General features: G+C 65.3%; 2 protein-coding genes across 6 annotated transcripts; one reads left to right on the top strand and one right to left on the bottom strand.

Moving 5' to 3' along the window:
* Nucleotides 1–459: 459 nt before the first annotated feature.
* On the bottom strand, nucleotides 460–11406 carry TMEM59L (transmembrane protein 59 like). Its single transcript, XM_072845879.1, has 9 exons — nucleotides 11367–11406; nucleotides 7908–8281; nucleotides 6403–6508; nucleotides 6027–6121; nucleotides 3518–3664; nucleotides 3322–3421; nucleotides 2872–2983; nucleotides 2634–2751; nucleotides 460–2365 (listed from the first exon to the last, which is right to left on the bottom strand). The coding sequence occupies exons 1-9, from the start codon at nucleotides 11404–11406 to the stop codon at nucleotides 2204–2206; spliced, it is 1254 nt and encodes a 417-aa protein (XP_072701980.1). The 3' UTR covers nucleotides 460–2203.
* A 2291-nt stretch (nucleotides 11407–13697) lies between these two features.
* On the top strand, nucleotides 13698–21733 carry CRLF1 (cytokine receptor like factor 1). Of its 5 annotated transcripts, none has more exons than XM_072845490.1 (8): nucleotides 13698–13883; nucleotides 17859–18082; nucleotides 18771–18900; nucleotides 19338–19507; nucleotides 19776–19933; nucleotides 20016–20184; nucleotides 20469–20647; nucleotides 21396–21733. In XM_072845490.1, exons 1-8 carry the CDS (start codon nucleotides 13786–13788, stop codon nucleotides 21600–21602), a joined length of 1335 nt encoding a protein of 444 aa, XP_072701591.1. In that variant the 5' UTR covers nucleotides 13698–13785; the 3' UTR covers nucleotides 21603–21733. The 5 variants fall into 5 exon arrangements, with proteins under 5 accessions (XP_072701591.1, XP_072701590.1, XP_072701595.1 ...); XM_072845489.1 differs by having other exon boundaries at nucleotides 13700–13858; nucleotides 17859–18137; XM_072845491.1 differs by having other exon boundaries at nucleotides 13701–13858; nucleotides 17859–18137; nucleotides 20815–21502.
* Nucleotides 21734–22010: the final 277 nt, after the last annotated feature.

Here is a 22010-nt window from a genome sequence, read left to right as displayed (position 1 = left end):
CTTTCTATGCACGCGTGAGCACGTGCACGCAGTCCTCCCCACTGCCGTGTCTCAGCCTCCTCCTCCTCGCGGCTGATGGGCGGATGCGTTGGGGTGCATGGTCCCCTGCCCACCCCACGCCCTCCCAGCACCCACCAAGCCCACCCAGCCCACGGGCGTTGGTACCAGCTCCCCAGGGAATGCAGCATCTCCTTTTACGCTTGATGCTGAATCTCTTCATCCCGTGACTCTGTCGGCCCCGCAGCCCGCGGTGGAGAGGAGCATCGCTTCGTGTCCATGCAAAACAGCCCAAGCAGGGGATTTCTCTCCGATTTGCCAGAGGGTTCATCCTGGCTCAGCTTGCGAAGATGGGATGGCGAGCTGGGAACCGACCTGCGCCCTCCTGCTGGCCCCACGCGGGGGCTCAAACCTGCTCCCCAGCTGGTGATGGGCACCCGTGAAGCCACTGACTCATCCGGGTCTGGTACAAACCTTTTATTTCCCCTCCGCCCGTGCCGCCCAGCCAGCCTGGGGCTGGGTTTGCCCTTTGGAAGCGAAGCCGGGGGGGCTCTGCGGCTGCCCTCTCCCCCGAGCTCGCAGCCCGGCGCGGTTGCACCCCGGGGACGGGGAGAGCCGCCGCGGCCGGGACAACACCACAGACTCCACCGAGCTTTACACTGAGCCGAGCGGCCAAAAAGTGACCACGAAAAGCGTACCCCAAAACGGACACGAGACACACGCACACCCCCCCCAACCCAGTTCCCCAAACCCAGATATGTTGCATGGGAGAAAGTGATATGGAGCAGCACAAAACCAGCGGGGATGGGGACGAGAGTCCCCCGCCCCACCACGCCACGGCCCCCGAGACCGCTCGGTGCCGGGGAACGGCCGGCACACAGAGAGAGCCTAAAAACCCAAGGGTGGGGAGTCGCGGGTAATAAGTTAATCTGTACAGACGTGTTAGGTGGACGCAGGGATGGCAGGGACCGCTGCCACCAAGCCGTCCCTCCCGAGCGCAGGGGTGTCCCCACGGGGTGCCGGGGGCTGATGAACCACATGCTGGTGCAAATCAAACCACGAAACGACACATGAAGTCAAGTGATGGAGAACGGTGGGGAGAAGGGGAGATGCCCCGGCTCGCACCAAGCCTGGCTGCGGGGGCAGAGCCCTGCGGAGCAGGGGGAGGAGGGGACCCCTCCATCCCGAGGGACTGTGCTGGGGCGAGCCGAGGGGGTCCCCGCTTGGCTGGGAGACCCCAGGGCTGGCCCCCCACTTCCAGGGCAGCGCTGTGAGCCCGGGGACCAGGAGGCCGGCTGCCGCTAGGTCCTGCCATCAGCTACAGCCCTGCAGGCTGAGCCGCTCCCGGCATCGGGCAGGGATGCTGAGCCCAGGACGGAGGCGTCCTGGCAGCTCCCACCTCCTGCCCGAGCTCGGACGCGCTGCAGCAGCACGAGGTAGGGAAACACCACCTCATCCCCTGCTCGGTCCCACCAGCAACCCGTCGGCATCAGGGCCAGCCGCCCCAAAGGCATCACGGAGCAGGGAGGGGAAGGAGCCATCCCAGGGCCCCTCCGCAGCTCCGGGAAGGGGCCGGCTGGGTCCTCGCGTGGGCACGGAGGCGGCGAGATCCGCTCCTCTCTCCGGCTGCCAACGCCAAATCCATTCGCCACGTTTCGGCTCCCCAAGGCAATTGGCTCCGGCCGGCGGAAGGGAGTTCCCAGGGCTGGAGACGGCGCCTTGGAGGCTCAGCCCAAGGTGGGAGGCCGGGGATGTGCCGAGCCAAAGCCCAGAACGCTGCAGATACTCTCCATCCCCCACCGCAGCCGGCTCCCTCCTGCCCAGCGCTGGACCCATGCCCGGAGGGCTGCGGGGCCCCGGGGGCTCCAGTCGGGAGGAGACAGACCGCCCCGCTACGAGGACGGGCTCCCTCCAGCCTCCCCTCTCTGGCAGCTCCTCTCTTGGCTCCCGAGCACTGGAAACCAGGATCCCAGCAAACAGCACGTCTACGGAGGAGGCAGAGCCGCTGCCCGGCTCCCGGGAGCCTCCTCCGCAGCAGCCATCCCTGGGGAGGAGAGCGGGACCGAGCCAGATCGTACCCCTGGTCCCCCCGTGCCAGAGCCGGGGACATGGGGCAGCCAGAGGGGCAGCGGAGCGGGACCGGGGACGATGCCGTGGGGATGGTGACAGGGAGGTGGCATGGGGGTGACAAGAAGGGGTGGGAGCACTACAGGACGGTCTTGTCCAGGTCGACTTTGAGGGGCAGCGGCCCCGCGTCCTCGCCACCACGCGCGGGGCACAGGGTGACGGCGATGACGGGCGGCAGGGGGAAGGCGCTGGGGCCGTCCAGGTCCTCCAGGTACTCCTTGTCCCCGTTGATGCTCAGAGACTGGAAGAGAGGCAGAGGGGACCGTGCAGCCCTGGCGCAGGGGACGGGACCCCCTTGTCCCCAGACCGGGAACACCGCGGGGCTGGCTGGGGATGTACGGCACAGCACGGACATGCCGGCAAGCCCAGCACGGTGGCCGAGCACCACAAACACTGTATGGCCACATCTCAGCCCTGCAAGGCTCACCCAGCCGTGACGGGGAGACCCAGGGTGTCGGGGACCCCTGTAGGACACCCCCCAGCCGCGCTGAGAACCGCTCACCCCGTACCTGGGTCTTGACGTGCTGCTCGGGGGCAGTCACCAAACTGGCACAGCTCAGCCACAGCATCACCATGATGGAGAGGAAGAGGCAGGCAGCCAGGATCCAGCGAGGAAGGCCCGAGCGCCTGTAACACCCCACCACACCCCGCCAACGAAAAAGGATGAGTTTATGGCAGGGCGTGGGGTGGGAATTCGGGCATCTGCTCCGGCGGGTCTGGACCCCCGCACAGCCCCGCTGCACCTACTTGGACACGCAGCCGAGGAAGTCGTGCTCCGGCTGCGGGGGGTCCGCATGCTGCGCCTTGGCTTTGCCCCGCGGCTCCTTCCCAGGGGGCTTCTCCCCCTTCGCCCGGGGGCCTGGTGGGAGAGAGGCGATGCTGAGCCCGGGCACCCGCTGTGGGCACGCCTGCCCCACTCCCCATCCCCTTGCCGGCAGACGATCGGGTGCAGGGGTGCCGGGTGGTCCCCTCTCCTCCCCAGGGACCCTCTGCCCGCTGCAGGGGTGCAGAGGATCCCGGCAGCTTCTTGGAGTGGGTCCCGAGTCTGGACTCACCCCCTCTGCATGGGTGCGGGGTGTGGGAAGCTAATCAGACCCGAGAAGCGGGTAATTTGTTTAGCTCTGGAGAAATCAGATGAGAGCCAGAGGGCTCGGAGGCTCCCGGCCCCCCTCGCCGGCAGCCCGGACCCCCCCGCACCTGTGTGGGGCTGGGGGATGCGGGGGCTGGACCCCGGTCCCGGCTGCGCCGGCTGGGTCTCCTGCGCCTCGGGTACTGGATACTCCATCTCAGGCTGGGACTGGCGGTGCAGCAGGGAAAGAGGGAGAAAGCGGTGAGCGAGGGGGTCCCCACCCCTCTCGGTACCCAGCAGAGAGGGGACGCGGGACACCCCCACCTGAAACACCACGACTTTGCCATCGTCCGCCTGCAGGTAGAAGGTCCAAGTGGAGGAGATGAAGCTCTGGGCAGAGCTGACGATGTCATTGCAGAAGGTGGAGACCAAATCGAACATGGAGAACGACGGCGCCTTCAGCTCCAGGCTCTGCAAAGGAGCAGGGACACGGTGTCATCACCGCCATCCCCTTGTCACCCACCCCGGTGGACAATGTCCCACCCCGAAGACATGGCTGGGTTGAGCCGGGCACTCAGGTCTGGGGCTCAGCCTGCTTCTCCCAGGGACGGGGACGTGCAGGACCTGTGCTCCGGCCCTGGGAGGGTCACCAAGCCTGGGGCTGCGGTCCCCAGGGCCATCACCCAGCCCCAGGGCCACCACCCAGCCCCAGGGCCACCACCCAGCCCCTCGGCAGCCCTGCGCTCGCACCAGCGCTTTAAACAATAGGAGCGGAGCGGCCGAGATGCCGAGGGCGTTTCTCTCCTGGCAGCCTCTCCGTGCCCTGGATTCTTGGCCGTCGCGGCAGTTTGTTATTTTTAAAGCATCCCTGCTGGAATCCGCTTGGCTGCTCCCTGCCACTGGCTTCGAACATTTTCCGACAGCCCCTTGCACGGTCAAACCAGCAAACAGGAAATAAATAGGTCAGATTCTGTATCTAATTATTATACTAAATCTGCTTTGCCTGCTTGTCTGGGAACCCGAAGGAAAAATGCTTTGGGGTGGATGAAGGGGGTGACGGCCCTCCCCGTCAGCCGGTCACCCCCCAATATTCATCCCTGACCTCGGAGCAGGGCTGGGAAATGGGATCAGAAACCGGGAAGGTCTTAAAAACAGGCTGCAAAGTGGTTTTTCAAAGAAGCCGCAGCTTTCTACAGCACAAATTCATCTTCGTCTGCACGCGTACAAAGCCAAAAGCCTCTACCTTGGGCCAAAGTCTAATTTAATTAATTGGGCAAAAGTGAATTAATTAAAGGTAGGAGGAAAAAGCGTTGCTAATTGCTGGGAAGGATAACAGATCAAAACTGGGGGAATCTGCAACAGTCACTGGTCAGAACCTCTCACCCTGGGAATTCGGCGTAATCGCCCTGCCTCGCCCAAACCTCCGGCAGCCCGGGTCGAGCCCCGTTAATCTGCGTTTTATACTTCGGACGAAGCAGCGCGATGGGCCGGCAGCAGCCTCGTATCGACCCAGCAGGTCCAGAGCACCCGTCCGCAGGGGCACGTATAACAGGACATAAAATAAAGCAAGATGCAGCAAGCATCCTGCAGCGTGGGTTTCGCCGGGCAGCGGGAGCGTGCGGGGAGCGTGCGGGGAGCATGCCTGGTCCCAGCCTGCCCCGGGAAAGAGCCAAGGGAAGCCGGGTGCCGGCCCCGGGGCTCACCGAGCTGTGAGGCTGCTGGCGGGGGCGGCCGGGAGGCAGCGAGGGGAGGGATGGAGCTGGATGCCTGTGCTGGGGAGGGAGGGATGAAGGACGGATGGATGGATGGAGGATGGATGGATGGAGGGATGAAGGACGGATGGATGGATGGAGGATGGATGGAGGGATGGATGGAGGATAGATGGATGGATGGAGGATGGATGGATGGATGGAGGGATGGAGGGATGGAGGATGGATGGATGGATGGAGGATGGATGGAGGGATGGAGGGATGGAGGATGGATGGAGGGATGGAGGATGGATGGATGGAGGATGGATGGATGGATGGAGGATGGATGGAGGGATGGAGGATGGATGGAGGGATGGAGGATGGATGGATGGAGGATGGATGGATGGAGGATGGATGGATGGATGGAGGATGGATGGAGGGATGGAGGATGGATGGATGGAGGATGGATGGAGGGATGGAGGATGGATGGATGGAGGATGGATGGATGGATGGAGGATGGATGGATGGAGGATGGATGGATGGATGGAGGGATGGGCAGGCTGCACGTACAGGGTGTTACAGCCTCCGTCCCCAGGGAGAGGAGGGACTGGGCTGAGCTCCCGCGGGAGGAAGGGGTCCTTCCTAAAGTGGGACCCAGAGGCCAAGCCACCACATCCCAGTGTCCCCCCGTGGGGTCCCAGGCAGGGGGTGGCCGGTGGGCTCAGCAGGGTGGCAGTGGTCTCCATTGCATTGGCGTGGCCTGCTCTGCCCAGCAGCGGGACAAACTTTGGTCCCTGCCATGCCCAGGGTGACCGAGACACCCTGTACCCCCATGCCAGGGGTCGGGCAAGGGCCGAGGTGGCCAGAGAAGCCACCCCGAGGGCAGCCCCACGGCTCCAGGCTCCTTGCAGAGGCCAATGCCTTCCCCGGCCGGTCCCCGGCAGTCCCACGAGGTGACGGCACAGGGACAGAGCAGCCGGGGTGCCCCGGGGGGGCACGTCCAGCCCCCGCTGCCTCCTGCCCACAGAACCTTTGGGAAGGAGCCAGGTGCAGGGACAGGGCAGAGCCACGGCCGGTGGCACCAGGGACAGGCTGGGCAGGATAAGGGGGGAGAACAGGGGGTCCCCATCTCCCTGGCCCCTCACCTTCTCCTTCCTGCTCTCCACCTCGGGCAGCTGCTTGCGGCACCCCATCACGCAGCCAAACTGCTCCTCCGCGTTGCTGTAGGCTTCAGCGCACGCTGTGAGGCAGGAGGGGGGGCAGAATTAGGGGCTGCTCGATCCCCTTGATGAGCCCTGCGCCCCTAGGATCCCCCTACCCATCCTGATTTACACCCAGTGGGTGTAAATCTGCACCCCGCTTGGTTTGCAGCGGGATCCGGATGCGGTCCCGGGGCCCAGCGTGGGGCCGAGCAGGATGCTCGGGAGGGTGGAAGGCGTCGCAGCAGTGCCAGGGGTACATGGGGAACCCCCCCGGGACGGCGTTTGGGGCGCGGGGACCACTCGGCCGCTGGTTCCTCACCTGCTTCACACTCGGCTCTGGTTGTGTTCAGCTCGGCGCTTGCATCCACGAAGTGACAGATGGAGAACAGCCGGCAGCCCCGGTAACAGGCGTTGAGAACAGCATCCTGCAGGGAGGAGGAGGAGAGCGTGGAGCTGGCACCAAGCTCAGCCCGGTGGCTGCGCTGGAACCCCCGCCCCCCCCGCACCCGGCTGGGGGGCACCGGGCACCGCCACCCTCCTGCAGGACCACGGCCGGGCCTGGCACCCCAAACCCGGGACGACGGCATCCCCGGGGGAGGGAGAGCTGCCTTCGCCCCCCAGGCTTGCACCCGAAGGTCAGGTTTGCACGTGGCCTCGTCCCCGTCGAGGACGCAGCAGGGCCCCCCATCTCTTTCGGGGTGCTTGGCACGGGCTGGGCGCCGGCATGGGCCGGCAGGAGGTGGGGGCTGCGCTGGGGGGTGGGGGGGGTGCCTGGAGGGGTTGCACGCATTGAGGGGGCTGGGAACACACTGGGGGGGACGCACGGGGGGCACTGAGCCTACGCGGGGGTCACTGCATGAATCTGCAAGGCTTGGGGGAAGCGGGTGCCCCCACCCGGGGGGTCCATGCGCCCATGGGGGAGCGCAGGCGGGGCTGGGTGCTGGCAGGGAGGCAGCTTGAGCCCAGATGGGAAAACAACTCCATCCCCACCCCTGGCAGCGGGCTCCTGCCAAGGCGCTGGCCTAGATTCGGCCCTGCCACCGCGGGGGCTCGGGGACGGTGCCGGGTGCCACCACATGGCCCCCAGCACGGCACGGCTATGGCAGCTCCGATCCGGGGCTTTCCGCAATGCTCTGGGTCCAGCAACCGGCACTCGGCTCCGTCTCAGTCCCTGCTGCGGTGGCTCGGTGCTGGCCCACCCCACCGCCATGGTGTCACCCGCTCGTCCCGGCTGTCCTCGGCCCCCCTGGCCCTGTGCCACCGCTCCCGGGGATGGCTCTGCCATGCTGCCAGTGACGGGGGGCAGGAGGGCAGCTGGGGGACAGGGCCTCACCACTGGCACCCCCAACCCGGGGTGGCTACCGCCACCGAGGGCACCCCAAACCCGGCACAGGTGACACCCGGGGGGGCAACCCCCAAAGCCGGGATGGGCGAAACCGCTGCGGGCACCCGAAACCGGGGCAGATGCCCTCACCGGGGACACCCCAAAGCCACGCTGGAGGAGACCACCGGGGCTCCCCCTGTGCCCCCCCCATGATGCTCCCGGTGCCCCCGCGGTGCTGGGCCGGCGTGGGGCGTTGCGGCAGCGATGCCCGTGCAGGGCGGGCTGGTGCTCCCGGTGCCCCCGGTGCCCCCAGCTCCCCCCGGTGCTCCCGGCCCCCCGATGCTCCCGGTGCCCCTGGGGTCCCCCCCCGGTGCCCCTGGGGTTCCCCCCGGTGCCCCTGGGGTCCCCCCGGTGCCCCCGGTGCTCCCGGTACTCCCGATGCTACTGACGCTCCCGCTGCCCCCGCTGCCCCCGCTGCCCCGGTGCCCGGCCGGACTCACGGCGGCGGCTCGGCGCGGCAGGCTGCGGCCGCACTGCCCGCGGCACCCGGCGGTGCCTCCCAGCTGGGGCGAGAAGGGGTCGGTGGCGGCGGCGGCGGCGGCGGCCAGGGCCAGGCCGAGGGCGAGCAGGGCCCGGGGCGGCGGGCCGCCATGGCGGGCGCGGGGCGCGGAGCGGCGCGGAGCGGAGCGCACCCACCGCGGCCGCCGCCGCCGCCGCCGCCGCCGCCGCTGCCGGCCCCGCCGTGACGCGCCGTGCGCCGGGCGGGGGCGGCGGGGGGAGCCGGGGGCGGGGGGTGCCGCCGCAGCCTGCCGCAGCTCCGCCGGCACCGGCGGCCCCCGCCAGCGGCACCGGCGGGCAGCGCGGAGCGGGAATGCTGGGAGCGGGGGTGCGGGAAAACGGGGGGGTGTGCACGGGCAGCGGGGGTGCGGGGTATCACGGGATGCGGGGGAGGGGGGCTGGGGACCGGGGATGCTCGGGCACCGGGGGATGCAGGGGTAACGTGGGATGCAGGAGGACGGGGGTGCGGGGGTATCACGGGATGCGGGGGGGGAGGCCTGGGGACCGGGGATGCAGGGGGACCGGGGGTGCGGGGGTAACGTGGGATGCAGGAGGACGGGGGTGCGGGGGTATCACGGGATGCGGGGGGGAGGCCTGGGGACCGGGGATGCAGGGGGACCGGGGGGTGCGGGGGTATCACGGGATGCGGGAGGGGGGGCGGCTGGGGACCGGCCGATGCAGGAGGACGGGGGCGGCCTGAGGACCGGGAGATCCTCGGGCACCGGGGGATGCAGGGGTAACGTGGGATGCAGGAGGCGAGGGGGGGCCTGGGGAGCGGGGGATGCTCGGGCACCGGGGATGCAGGGGGACCACGGGATGCAGGAGGACGGGGGGCCTGGGGATGCAGGGGGACCGGGGGTGCCCAGGCACGGGGGATGCAGGGGAGGGAGAGCTGCACAGGGACCAGAAGGTGTAGGGGGACCGGGGGATGCAGGGGGACTGGGGGACAGCGGGGATGCAGGGGGACCGGGAGATGCACAGGGATCAAAGGGGCGCAGCAGGACTGGGGGGTGCAGGGGGCTGGGGGAGCCCCACTGGCACCAGCAGCACAGAGGTACTGGGGAGAGCAGGGGGACCGGGGGGCACATGGGTACTGGGGGGGACACTGGCTCTGGTGGCACAGAGACAGGGGTGCAGAGGGACGGGGCTGCCCTGGCGCTGGGAGCACATCGGCATCAGCGAGCAGCAGCACCGGAGCCTCATTGCCCCCCAGGCCAGCACCCCCGCAGGGACCGTCGCCCCAGGAGGGGACGAGCCCCTTGTCCCCAGCCAGCGTTTGACCCAGACGTGCCACCCTCCGTGTCCCCCGGGCCCTGCCCGCGTCGCCTTCGTCCAGCCCACCCGCACCCTCGCTCCGCGGGGCCCCTTCCCAGCCGGGGTGCTGGGCTCTCCCTGACACCCCAGATTTACAGCTTTGATTTCCCAGGGTTTAAAAGACATAAAAGGCGCAGGCTTGGCCCTGCCCGCGCTGCCTCGCCGCTGCCCTGCCCATTAGCCTTATTTATGGCAGCACCCCAAAGCGGGCCCGGGGGGAGGAAGAGGAGGAGGGGGAGGAGGAGGAGGAGGGCTGGGGGCTTTGCTAACCTCCAGCCCTAATGGGGAACACATGGCAGGACCCCGGCATGGGGAAGCGGGGGGTCTCCCGGTCCCAGCTCAGGGTTGAGGGGTGCTCCAGCCCCTGGGGCAGGGGGAGAGGGGTGGGGGCGGCCGGATCCCCTCAGGGACGGCCGGGGGAGCGCAGCCCCGGGCCCCCCTGGGAGCAGGGATTGGGGCCTCCCCTCGCCCTGCTGCGCTCCGCCAGCTTATTCATCTTGTTAATCAAACCAGGGCCGGGAGAAAATGTGCTCCGGCCGGGCTGGCGGGGCTGCCAGGTCGGCTCCGCTCCCCCCTTCCTCCTCCTGGAGCCCGTCCAGCCCCTCGGCCTCGTGTCCGGCACCGGTGACTAATGGCCAAGTAAATGGGATAGATTGGGGGCCGTCACCGTAAATCGCAGCGCCGCGCCGCAGGTGAGGTTTCCATCAGCTGGAAGGGACAGAGCCGGAGCCCCAACCCCCAGAGGCACCGAAACCCACGATCGAGTGCCGGGAACGTCGTGCCGCAGGCTGAGCGGCCGGTGGGCAACCGTCCCACCACACCTGCCTGCACTATGCCTGGCGCCGGCCCACGCTCCATCCACTCACCTTTTAATAGAAAAACCCCTTCCCAGGCAATAATATTCGAGCTGGCAAATATTTACTGCCCTCCCTCCTCTTCCCACCCCTCTCCAGAAACACTCGATGCCTTTTACATTTATCACTACTGACCTACATTTTTTTTCTGGAGCCTTTTGTGAAGCCGCAGGCTCCCCCCACGCTGGCCGGGGCATCCCCATGGTCCCCCCCACGGGCAGGGGACCCGTCACCCCGTGTGCCGACCCCACAGAGCCCATCCCTCGTGCTCAAGCACCCCCTCGACATCAACCGCATTTTTTTCCCCCCTCTAGAGATCAGCAAACTCCGTCACGGGACTTTTTGTGCTTCCCAAAGCAAACAGAGGCGGGAAGGTGCGGCCGCCCGCTGCGAGGATGCTCTTGAGCGAAAGGGTTGTGCTGGGGGGGTGGCAGGGAAGGGGTTAAGCGGGTTATAAATTACCCATGGATGTGGAAATGTGACTGAGAGGAATATAAAGAAAACTCTGACTGCTGGATTCTTTGCATTTCTAGCCTCTTTATTTTTCCCCCAGGTCACTTTAAAAGGATGCAGGCAGTCAGAGGCAGCTCCGCTGCGCCTCTCCTCCTGCTTTTTCTGGGGTTTTGGGTTTTTTTGTTGTTTGTTTTTTACACCCTGGCCCTTGAGCCAGATGCTGTCTCTGTCCAAGGACTTTATGGAGCGAGCTCTGGCTGGGAAATCAAGTAATTAGATTAATTCAGGGTAGATGTGCTGGGCCCGGCCCCGGTGACACATGACGGAGGGCTGGCAGGAAGGTGACGGCTGGTGGGAAGCCGGACCGAGGATGCTCAGCCTGGGTTTGGGGACATCACCAGGGCCACCCCGTGGTCCTGGATCCCTCCGGAGGGGAGTCACATCCCGCCTGGGCAGGCCAGGGAGCTCGTGACTGTACGGGCTCCGCTGTTTGGGAGCTGGGCCCCACGGCCAGATCCTGCACCACAACAGGGCAAAGAGGCCCTGGGAACGGAGCCACGCCGGGAGGGGCAGCCGGACCACACCAGCCCCAGGGGACCACCGCACTGACGCTGACAGCCCGGGCTGGGGGTCAGAGGGGGCTGCCGGACCGGATCCTGCCTCCCGGCCGCCTGCGGGAGCCCGGCCGGTGCCTGCGAGCACGGCGGCTCGTGGGCAGGAGGGAGCAGCCCTTTAAAGGTCACTGTCAAAGGGCAGCGCTGACCACATCTGCCCGCTGACCGACGCGCTGACTCAGGAGGCGGGAGAGCAGCTCTGTCATCTCCGGCTGCTCCCCGGCACTGCTGCCAGCCGGATCCTGATGCCATCCCAGCACTGCCCAGGTTTGGGGACCACAGGCATGGCCGGGCTCACTCAGGGCTGGCTCTGTCCCCCCACCCTGTCCCCATCCCACAGCATCGCATCCGGATGCTGCCGTGGGTTGGGGAGGGTGAACGTCCCTGGTCCCCGAGCCACGTGGGGTGACACCCTGGGCACGTCCCAGGTGACATCAGTGGGGAGTGACACTCCCCTCTCCCCCGACACCGCTGTTCCCCCACCTTCCCCCTGACCCCCCAGCAAAGCCTCAAGCCACCTTCTGATGATGGCTTTGCCGGAGCCGGCCATGTCCCCTCTGCCGGTGCTAGGACGGGCGTCACACGTCCCCCACCCCCGGGAGCCCACCCCTCCCTGCTTCCCGAAACAGCCTCGCTAAATCCCATTTTATTGTTGGCTCTGGGTGGAAGCTGAGGGGCTTGGCCGGGGGAAGGAGAAGGCGGATGGGGGAAGCGGTGCGGGCAGGCAGCCCTGCGGGCAGGCAGCCCTGCGGGCAGCACAGGTGGGCAGCCGGGGCAGCTCCCGGCAGCTCCCGACTCCGGCTCCAGGGGGGTGATTTCTCCTCCTCCCCCCCCAGCACCCACCGCTGGCTCCCACCCCAGGGTGCCTTCCCTGGGGGGGATCCGGGCAGTGGGTCAGGATCGCGGGCGGCCGCCGGCCCCCGGGGCAGCCGTGATTCACTCGGCCAGACTGCGGACGCTGGGGCTGAAGTTTCTCAGGCTGGGTGGCTCCCGGAGCCTGACATTTTTGGGAAATTTCAACAAAAACAGTTCAGAAGCTTCCAAAAAACAGGACGATGGGAAAAGGCATTGTTTTGTCTCCCTCCCGCTCTCTTATTTTATATTATTTTCTAATCCGTGCAGTCCCTTCGGCCGGTGCCCAACACCTCGGAGTCGCTGCAGCGACTCCCACGCAGCGTCACCCTCCCTGTCCCCGCATGGCTGCAGGGCTCAGCCCCACCCCGGTGCTATGGGGCAGGGGCTGACTCATGGTGTCACCCCTTTGGGAGACGCACCCTGGGCCACCCAGGTGTCCCCTGTCACCCCCTGCTCTGTCCCCCCACGCTCTGTCCCCTGCAGGAACCAATGTCCCTGTCCTCGCAGCCGAGGGGATGCAGGGCGCAAAGCTGGGACAGGGAGCAAAGGGACAGGGAAAGCCACCAGATGATGTCCCCATGGGCTGGAAATGGCCCCCCAGCTCTGAGCCCCCTGAGTCACCCGCAAACCCCGGCCATGGCAGCGGTCCCACGGCGTTGGGGTTCCCAGCCCCATCCCAACTTCAGGGTCAGGGCCACCGGGTCCCTCCGTGTCCCCTCTGCTGGGGGGGAACACGACCCAGGCACCTTCTGGCATGGGGTGCTCTGAGGGCACCCCACTGCGCCCCATCCCACACCCCAAGGCTCAGGCAGACCTAAAGGACGCACAGCTGGGGACAGCCCACACTTGGGGACGGCGGCCTTGCCACAGCCGGGACCCGCTGTCCCAGGGCTCTGCCACCCATCCGGGGGTCTGCAAAGCTCTTGGTGCCACCGAGTCCCGGGCGGGGGGACAGGAGGAGGCACCGGGATGGAGGTGTGATGCCCAAGCGGACGGCTTCACCGTGGTGCCGGTGGCACAACCGGACATGCCACCGACTCCAGGCTGCCCTGGGACCCTTGGGGACACAAACACAGCCCCAACCCGGTGGGGGCTTGAAGCCACTTGGGGCGTTTTTCCCCCTTTTTGGGGTTTTTTTTGGGGGAAAACCAGAGATGTTGGGTTCGATAGACAACACCGGGATTTACGGGAAGATATTCCCGTTTCCCCCTCCCCAAACCAGTGATAACGGGATTTGGGGCTCCTAAAGACACTTTTGATGGGGGGGAGGGGGGGGAGCCCCTCGGGGGGGCCCAGCCCGGCCCCGCGTGCCGCGCCGGGAGCGGCCCCGGGGACACGGGAGGGTCCGTGGAGGCCGCGCATGAGTCACCCGTGGGAAGGCGGCCCCGGGGCGGCTCTTACTCACCTACCGCGGGGCTGGGGGGAGCGGGACACCGGCCCCGGGGGGAAGGGCGGGGGGGGGGGGCAGCATCCCGCGGCAGCACCGGGCGCCGCCGAGGCGGGCGTCGCGTGTCGGGGAGCGGTACCGGGGCCGGTACCGGAGCGGGACGGCGAGGCTCCGGGGCCGGTGCCTTTCTGCCCCCCCGGGGGCGGGCCCGGGCCGGGCGGGGCGGGGCCAGGGCGGCATTTAGGGCTTTGGTAACCGGGGGTTGCTCAGACTTGCTCGGGACTTCCCCGGACGTGCCGGTGCGCTCCGCCGCCCCGGGCACCGACGGGCACCGGAGCCGGCCATGCCGCCGTTGCCGCTGCTCCCTCCCTTGCTCCTGCTCTGTCTGCGCCTCCTCCGCGCCGAGCCGCTCGCCTGTGAGTACCGGGCGGCTCCCGCAAGGTGGGCGCGGGGGGCGATGCGGGGGGTCCCGTCGGGGCCGGGGCGGGCGCTGCGCCGAGCCCCCCGGGGCTCCCCCGGTCGTTGCGGGCCGGGCCGTGTGGTGTCCGTCGTGTGTGTCCGTCCGTCCGTCTTCTCCCCCCCCAGCCCGCCCCGGGATGCGGAGCGGCCCCGGGAGCGGCGGGGGCATCGCCGGGCGCACCTCGGGGCTGCGCGTCGCAGGGTAACGGGGACCCCCCTGCAAGGCGCAGCCGGGACCCCCCCCATCTCCCCCCGGCAGGCAGCCGGGACCCCACCCCCGTCCCCGCAGCGCAGCCGGGACCCCCTCTCCCCGCAGAGAACAATAGAGGAACCTTTTTTGTTCCCCCATCCCCGCGAGCAGCAGGGACCCCCCTCCTCCTCCCCGGGAGCAGCGAGTGCCCCTCTCCCCATGGAGAAGAGGGACCCCTCTCCCCGAGGAGGGTCGCTCCCCTCTCGTGTCCCCGTCCCCCCCCGCCGTGCAGACCCCCTCCCGGAGAACAATGCGGCTCCATTCCCCACCCAGGACAATGGAAACCCCGTCCTCCGGCCGGAGAACAATAGCGAACCCCTTCCCCACGCGACCCCTCCCACCCCCGGGAGCCGTGACCCCCTTTCCCCCCCCCGCGCCTCTGAGACCCCCTCCTCCTGCTGAGAACAACGCAGACCCCCTTCCCCCCGGAGAGCCGTGCCCCCCCCGTCCCAGAGAACAATGAATCCCCTTTTCCCCACCCAGAACAATAGGGAGCTCCCTCCCCCGCGGAGAACAATGAATGCCCCCCCAAAAAATACCCTTGGGGGGGCTCTGCAGGGATGCCCATTTGGGGGTCCCACGCAGCAGTGGCAGGTCCGGGAGGTGCCACCTGTGGGCTGAGCTGTGGGCGGCCTCAGCCCTGCAGGATTGGGGTCCCCCCTTGCTGGGGAGGGGGGAGAAGGGGATACGGGAGGGGTCGTGTCCCCCCCCCTCCCCGCAGAGCCCTAAATCCGAATTAGCCTCCGTCCCACCCGTCGCCTCGTTGCTTCCCCTCCGGCCCGAGCAAAGGGGAGGCGAGATCCCATTCCCCGCAGCAGGAAGTTTGGCTTCCTCCCTATGATGGGAATTTCTCAAGGCGATGGATGTTCGCTCCGACGCGCAAACGGGTCCCGCCAAGAAAAGCCACCGCTCCCGCGTCCCCGCCACCAGGTCCCGGCCACCCGGGTCTTGTACCCCCTGACCCATACGTATCGTGAACAAGGAAGTCTCAAAGAGCAATAATTAGGGCAGGAATTGCAGAAGTGGTGGAGGAAAAATGCGCCAAAAATCCCTTCAGGAGCCGTTAACGAGAGCCTCCGAATCCAGGCGGGTTTCGGCGTGGAGCGGTGCCCTTTCCCGTGCCCTTTCCCGGGGGCCGGAGGGGTTAATCCCACCAGGGGCAACGTGGGGCCGTGGCCGGACCCTCTTTGGGGCTGACCCTGCACCTTTCGGCTCACCCCGGTAAGGGGATGCCCGCTGCCGCTCGCAGCTGGTTTCACACCCCCGGGACCCCCATTTTTCCCTCCCTCTCACTGGGGTCCGGCGCAGCCAACCGGGGCGAGCGCTCGCCCCGTGGCCCCTCGACGTGCGGCGCTGGGGAAAGGCGAAGCCAAATCTCCTTTTAGAGAGCGAATGTTTCCCCTTGGTTCAGCTCGGTCGCGCTCGCTGGAATGCCTGGGCTTTTTATAAATCCCTCCTCGAGCTGAGGGATGGGCACAAGAAATGCCAGTTGGAGACGAGAAGGGGAAAAAGATAGTGGAAAGGAGGGATAAAGTGTTTTCAGGTGCCGTCTCTGCCTGCAAAGCTCGTTGCTTGAGCTTTAGAAGAGCTCAAAATATATATTTTTTTCTTAAATTTATTTTCCTTGCAGAATTCAGGGCTGCCCAAATTTCCTTTTGTTCTTCAGGGCAATTATTTATATTTTTCTTTAACCCCCTGCACATCTTAAATCTTTTTTTTAACTGCGTGATCTCTCACACTTATCGGAGGGTTTTTTCTTTTCTTTCCCAGCCCCTTAAAACGCTGATATAAAAATAAAATGAAATCCGGCCCTTCGGAAGAAAAGCATAAACGTTCCCGACACCTTGGAAATGTGGTTTTACTTTATAGCATTACTTAGCACCTGATCAGCATTTTTTTTTTTAATAGGAAAGCCATAAAAACCCCGAGCAGGTATTTTTGTTGCGACTTGCACATTCCACAGGCTGCCTGCGTCTCTCCGGCCCTTTCCTCTCCGATCTGAAAACTTCACACTTTTCCCTTTTAAAACACATGTTCAGCGCTGTGTCTGCGCAGAGGGGGAAAAAAAATTGCAGGGGGAAAAAAAAACCAACGATATATAAAATTGGCCCCTTCAGAGGCTCCTGCTTGGAGGAGAGAAAAAAAATTGAAGGAAAAAAATATATCAAATTGGTCCCTCCAGAGGGTCCCGCTCGGAGGACGGGAAACGTGTCTGTTTTACGGCGCTCGTGTGTGTTTCTGGTGCTGTTTAGATTAAGATTTAGGAGAATTAGGGCCCAGAGCGCCGGGGCTGTTATCGGCGGCACTGGAGTAGCCCCGGCTCGGCGCTCGGCTAATGGAGGAGCCGGTGCTGGGTGGGCTCGTTGGCGGAGCCGGGGATGCTTTTTTTTGGAGGCCTCACTGGAGGATGGGGCGAGTCAGGGGCTGAACCCCCCAGGGAAGGGTTTGCTTTGGGGGTGGGTGGGATGGATCCGTGCCATCACCCACGGATTCTCGGGGTACCCCAGGGTGGTTGGCACCGACGTGTCCCAGATGCTTTTACACCCAAATGCTTTTACACCCACCTCAACAGCATCCCCTGAGTGATGGGAGGCACTGCTAATTAAGATATCTCCAGGGTAACGAGGATTTTAGAGTATTAATTGCATCGAGGTGGGAGCCGGAGTGGCCAGCGGGCACTGAAAGCCGACAGGGGCTGGGGAGGTCGGAGGGGAGAGGAGGTCGCGGTGCTTTCCGGGAGGTAATTTGGGATATTAGCCTGGCGCGTGCGGATGGAGCCGATAAGGCTGATGGACACGGAAAACCCCGGAGCGGGGTCAGAGGAGCCTGTTCTTTGAAGCCTCGTGGTGGAGAGGTCTCGAAATAAAGCAGCGTGGGGGGCTTTCCCATCATGGAGGGTCTCCCCGGCATGGAGCACCCTGGGGGGGCCCTGTGCCGGCTCCCGGGGCAGCCCCTCGGGGTGTCCTGGCGCAGGGACCGCGTGCTGAGGTGCGAGCGATGGGTTTTGGCAGAGCCCGGCGGCACATGGTTGGGATTAGGTGGGTGGTCAGTGCCGCTCTCAGCCGGGAAGCGCTGCCTGGCCCTTGGCAGCGTGCTCCGGGGCGGGGGGCTGCCGGCCGGTGTCGTTGGAAAAGGGGGGGGGAACCAACCCCCAAAACTTTCCATAGCTGCTTTTGGAATCCTTTTGTCATTAAAAATTTACAAAGCCACAACCCAGCCCCCGCCCAGCCCTGGAAAAACCACAGTGTCGGCGAGACCCCCCCAGCCTCGTGCTGCAAAGCTCCCCAAAGGCTGTCGGCGCTTCCCGGCTTGAACCCCCCCCACTCTGCCGAGGAGCCCCCGAGCTCGCGGGGAGAGCGCGGCCGAGCCCGGCGCCTTGTGTGCTCCTGCCTCTGCTTCGGAGGAGGGCGAGCGCTGCTGCAAGGGGCTGTGCCGTGATAAATGTATTTATATATAAAAATAAATATTTAAATATATAAAAATTAGACATAAATTATATTTAAATATATTTAAAAATAGACATAAAATACATTTAAATATATAAAATACATTTAAATATATAAAATACATTTAAATATATAAAATACATTTAAATATATATTAAATAAAAATATATTTTAATTCTAATATATAATTATATATATTAAATATATATAAAACTATAGATATAATTTTTTTTACCCGCCCTTTTATTTCTCTGGCTGCAGACCCCGCAGTGATTTCCCCCCAAGACCCCACCCTGCTGATCGGCTCCTCGCTGGTCGCCACGTGCACGGTCAGCCCGGACTTTCACCTGAAAGCCGAGGACCTGTACTGGACCCTGAACGGCCGGCGTCTGCCTGCCGCCTCCTACGCCGCCCTCGGCCCCACCACGCTCAGCGTGGCCCTCGCCCGCCTCAACGGCTCCAAGCAGCAGTCGGGGGACAACCTGGTGTGTCACAGCAGAGATGGCGGCATCTTGGCCGGCTCCTGCCTTTACGTTGGACGTACGTCGGCGGCGCCGGCGCGGTTGCACGTGCCGGGTTTCACCCGGCCCCGGCGCTGCTTTGCCGTTTCGGTGGGGAGGGCTACGGGTCCCGGCGCAGCCGTGGGAGGATTTGGGGATCCCCGTGGGGTTTAACACCCCGGTTCTTGCCAAAATGCGCGCGGTTGCTTGCGGCTGCTCGTTTTTAACCTCCTCTCCACGGTTTGTGCCCCAACCCGCAGCCGCAGCCTCCGGCTTGCAGGAGCACGCAGCAGAAAGGCTGTTTTGGCAAACCCTCGGTAAAATTACACTTGTCCGAACCAATAATCATAAGATTTTATCTCAGGCTATTTTAAGGACGATGCTACGTCCTAGGAATACAGAGGCTTAACTGGGAACGCAGCTCGGATTTGGTTTTTGGGTTGCTGTTGCTGAAAGAAAACAGCTCCGGAGCTGGGTGCGGGCAGGGGCCGGGTGCAGGCAGGAGCGGGCAGGAGCCTAAACCCCTCCAGCAAACACGTTCGCAGCCGCAGGGCTGGAAACCTGCAACCGGCAAGGACCGCGGTGGCATCGCCCGCCGGGACCGCGGGCTGCGTTTTGCCGCTGCGCCTTTTCATTCCCCTCTGCTTCTTATTTTTTTTTCTTTCTCCCCCAGTACCCCCAGAAAAACCAGTCAACATCACCTGCTGGTCCAAAAACATGAAGGACCTCACCTGCAAATGGGCGCCGGGGACGGAAGGGGAGACCTTCCTGCACACCAACTACACCCTCAAGTACAAGCTGAGGTGGGGCCACCCCCCCCTTAATTCCTATTATTCTTAAAAAATGCCAGTGGGGGATTTAAAGGCGTACAGGGCGGTGGGGAACAGGGAGCCCAACGCCTCAGAGCTGGCCCCTGTCTGGGGATGCGATGAGTTTCCTCGGGTCTCTGCTGCCGCGAGCGCTGGCGGGCAGCCACGCTCTGTACGTGCCGGGGAGGAGGAGGGTGAGGAGAAGCTGTGCGGCCCCGGTTGAGCTGGGAACCGCTGGATGAGCCGCGGGCGGCCGCCGCGGGGCCGGTAACCCAACACCTCGGCAGCGCGATGCCGGCGGTGTTGAGTGGCAGATAAATGAGCCGTGGTCCCTGCCGGGAGCGGCCGTTTCTTCCGGGCATGGGTGAGCATTCCCAGCTCGACTGTGGCACCCGGTGGTGCCGGTACCGGCACTCAGCGCCTGCCCGCAGGTGGTATGGCCGAGACAACACGTGCCAGGAGTACCACACGGCCGGGCCCTACTCCTGCCACATCCCCAAGGACCTGGCCCTCTTCACGCCCTACGAGATCTGGGTGGAGGCATCCAACCGGCTGGGGGTGGCCGTCTCCGACGTCGTCATGTTGGACATCCTCGATGTGGGTGAGCGACGGCATCGTGATGTCACCGCCATGCCGGTGACCTCATGGGGGGGGGGGGGAGCGGGAGGCGAGTTCACACGGTGGGATGTTGGGGGGGGGGGCTGCAGGAAATGGGCGATATGTGAGCAGAATTGCTCCTAATCGAATTAGGCTGTTTTCTTCGAGGTTGGGTTGGGTTGGTTTTTTTTTCGCTTCTGCGGCTCCTTAACCCCCGCGGCCCCGCAGCGCTGCCTGCGCCGGCCCCGCCAGCCCCTGCCCTGTCCCCGCAGTCACCACCGACCCACCATCGGACGTGCACGTCAGCCGGGTGGGGGACCTGGAGGACCAGCTGAGCGTGCGCTGGAGCTCCCCGCCGGCCCTCAAGGATTTCCTCTTCCAAGCCAAGTACCAGATCCAGTACCGAGTGGAGGACAGCTCGGAATGGAAGGTGGGTCGGCATCACCCACCAACGGTGGGGGACGGCGTGGGATGCCCAACCGTGCCGGTGCTGCCCTCTCCTCCCTCCCCAGGTCGTGGATGATGTGGGCAACCAGACGTCCTGCCGCCTGGCCGGCCTCCGCCCCGGCACAGTCTACTTCGTCCAGGTGCGCTGTAATCCCTTCGGCATCTACGGCTCCAAAAAAGCCGGCATCTGGAGCGACTGGAGCAACCCCACTGCTGCCTCCACCCCGCGCAGCGGTGAGCACCGCCGGCGTCGGGCCGGCATCGATTGGCGGGCAGGGAGGGGATTCTGTGTGCTCCCCCTCCCCTGCGCACAGGGGACGTGTCGGGGGGGGCCCTTCCCCGCTCCGTGCCCAGCACCTGGATTCCTTGCAAAGGAGCCAATTTGGAGCTTGGCTTTCCCAGCGGGAAGCCAAAAAGCCACTCGTTTTCCTCTCGCCCGCTATTATTTACGGCGTGGTGGCGATGGAGGGGTTGAGCCGTGTCCCTCCGTGGCGGTGCTGAACCCCTTGTCTCCGCAGAGCGAGCGGCGGGGGGCTGCGACCCCAAAGGGGGGGAGCAAAACACAACGCTGCGGCGGGAGCTGAAGCAGTTTTTCGGGTGGGTGAAGAAACACGCCTACGGCTGCTCCAACCTCGGCATCAAGCTCTACGACCAGTGGCGCGTGTGGCTGCAGAAATCGCACAAAACACGCAACCAGGTAGGTAAGGAGCCTTTCACACTTCTTTTCCCCGGCCGGGTGGGGATGGGGGGGGGGGGATGTGGGGTGACCCCCCCACCCCTGCGATGCTGGGGGGGGGATGCGGGGTGACCCTGACTCCGGGGCGTGCGGCCGGCGGCGATGCGGGGCTCTGCTCCTCTCTGCAGGTTCTTCCCGGCGATAAGTTGTAGCCCCCGGGGGACCGAGCGCCGGCAGGATAACACGGGGCGCCCGGCGCCCACCCGGGACCACCCACACCCGCCCCGGCCCCACCGGGGGGGAGCAGGAAGGCGGCCGGGGCGAAGCGTGGCCCCGCGGCCCCAGGGGATGGGATGGGATGGGGTGAGGCGGGGGGGGGCAGGCTGGGCCAGCCCCGGGAGCCCTCCACATGCCGCCTGGCCCCATGGGACCGTGGCCCCCCGCCATGCCACTCGCACCCCACGGCAGCAAGGGGACCCCCCAGCTTCACCCAGCCGGGGGGGTCACGGAGACTTTGCTCCTTAACCGCCAGCCGGAGCAGCCTCTGGGATGAAAGGGGCGGTGGGGGCTTCCCGGGTGTCCCCCCACCATTGCCGCAGCCCCCCCCCGGGAAGCGATTTTTGGCTGTTTTCTCCCCGGGGACCCACATGCGAGCGCATGGTGGGGTCCATCCCCGGGGAGCCACGCGGGCTGTTTTGAGGCTGCTGGGGTTTGCCCAGTGCCTGCTCCAATTTTGATTCAAACCAGCCTTATTTTGGTTCCATTTCAGTCAATTAGGAACAGATTTAAGCTTAATGCCAATAAACCTCTGAAACCCCACCGGGGTCTGCGTCAGCGGAGCGGCAGCAGCACGCGGGGATGGGGATGCAGCGGGCAGCCAAATGGGACCCGTGTCCCTCGTCACCCTGTCCCAGGCCTCCCAAGGGACGGAGCCAAGGCGGAGGGGGTGGCACTGGGCGGGGAACAAGCCCTTTAGATCACACGACTCAGCCCAGCTCCCTGGGGACAGGTTTATTGGGGGACGATGGTAGAAAGAGCACTTGTGGGGCACTGGAGCCACCATGGGGCTGGGGCCGCAGCTAATCTCCGAGGTGGTTTTGGGGGGGCTGCTGCCCGCGGGGCTCCAGCCAGCAGCAAAGGCAGTGCCCATCCCAATGGGGGTCAAAGCAAGGCGGCCCTTGGCACTGCGGGTTGTGGTTTTCCTTGGGCAAAGCCCCGGTGTGGCTGGCAGAGCTGGGGAGGGGAACCAGCCCCACGCCGGACCCCTCCAACCGAGGGATGCTCAGGATTTGGGGGGACCCCGCTGCTTCCGGGGGGGGTGGTTCTCCACCCCTTCCAGCCCATGTCCAAGAAAAGGGGTCGGGGGGAAGGTGCCCACCTTGCC

This window comes from Ciconia boyciana, chromosome 24 (genome assembly GCF_034638445.1).
Source record: "Ciconia boyciana chromosome 24, ASM3463844v1, whole genome shotgun sequence".
NCBI lineage: Eukaryota > Metazoa > Chordata > Aves > Ciconiiformes > Ciconiidae > Ciconia > Ciconia boyciana.
The sequence above is the reverse complement of the archived record's forward strand: the minus strand, read 5'-3'. Positions and strand labels throughout refer to the sequence as shown.

What these genes read in the sequence shown, in the direction of transcription:
- TMEM59L (XM_072845879.1), bottom strand. Translation starts at nt 11,406, where the DNA reads ATGACAGAGCTGCTCTCCCGCCTCCTGAGTCAGCGCGTCG. An exon ending in CCTCCTGAGTCAGCGCGTCG is followed by an intron (nt 8,282 to 11,366) that starts GTCAGCGGGCAG and finishes CCCCGCTCCCAG; the next exon opens with CATTCCCGCTCCGCGCTGCC. An exon ending in CATCCCCCAGCCCCACACAG is followed by an intron (nt 2,984 to 3,321) that starts GTGCGGGGGGGT and finishes CTCTCCCACCAG; the next exon opens with GCCCCCGGGCGAAGGGGGAG.
- CRLF1 (XM_072845489.1), top strand. Translation starts at nt 13,786, where the DNA reads ATGCCGCCGTTGCCGCTGCTCCCTCCCTTGCTCCTGCTCTGTCTGCGC. An exon ending in GTTGGACATCCTCGATGTGG is followed by an intron (nt 19,508 to 19,775) that starts GTGAGCGACGGC and finishes CTGTCCCCGCAG; the next exon opens with TCACCACCGACCCACCATCG. An exon ending in AGGACAGCTCGGAATGGAAG is followed by an intron (nt 19,934 to 20,015) that starts GTGGGTCGGCAT and finishes CTCCCTCCCCAG; the next exon opens with GTCGTGGATGATGTGGGCAA.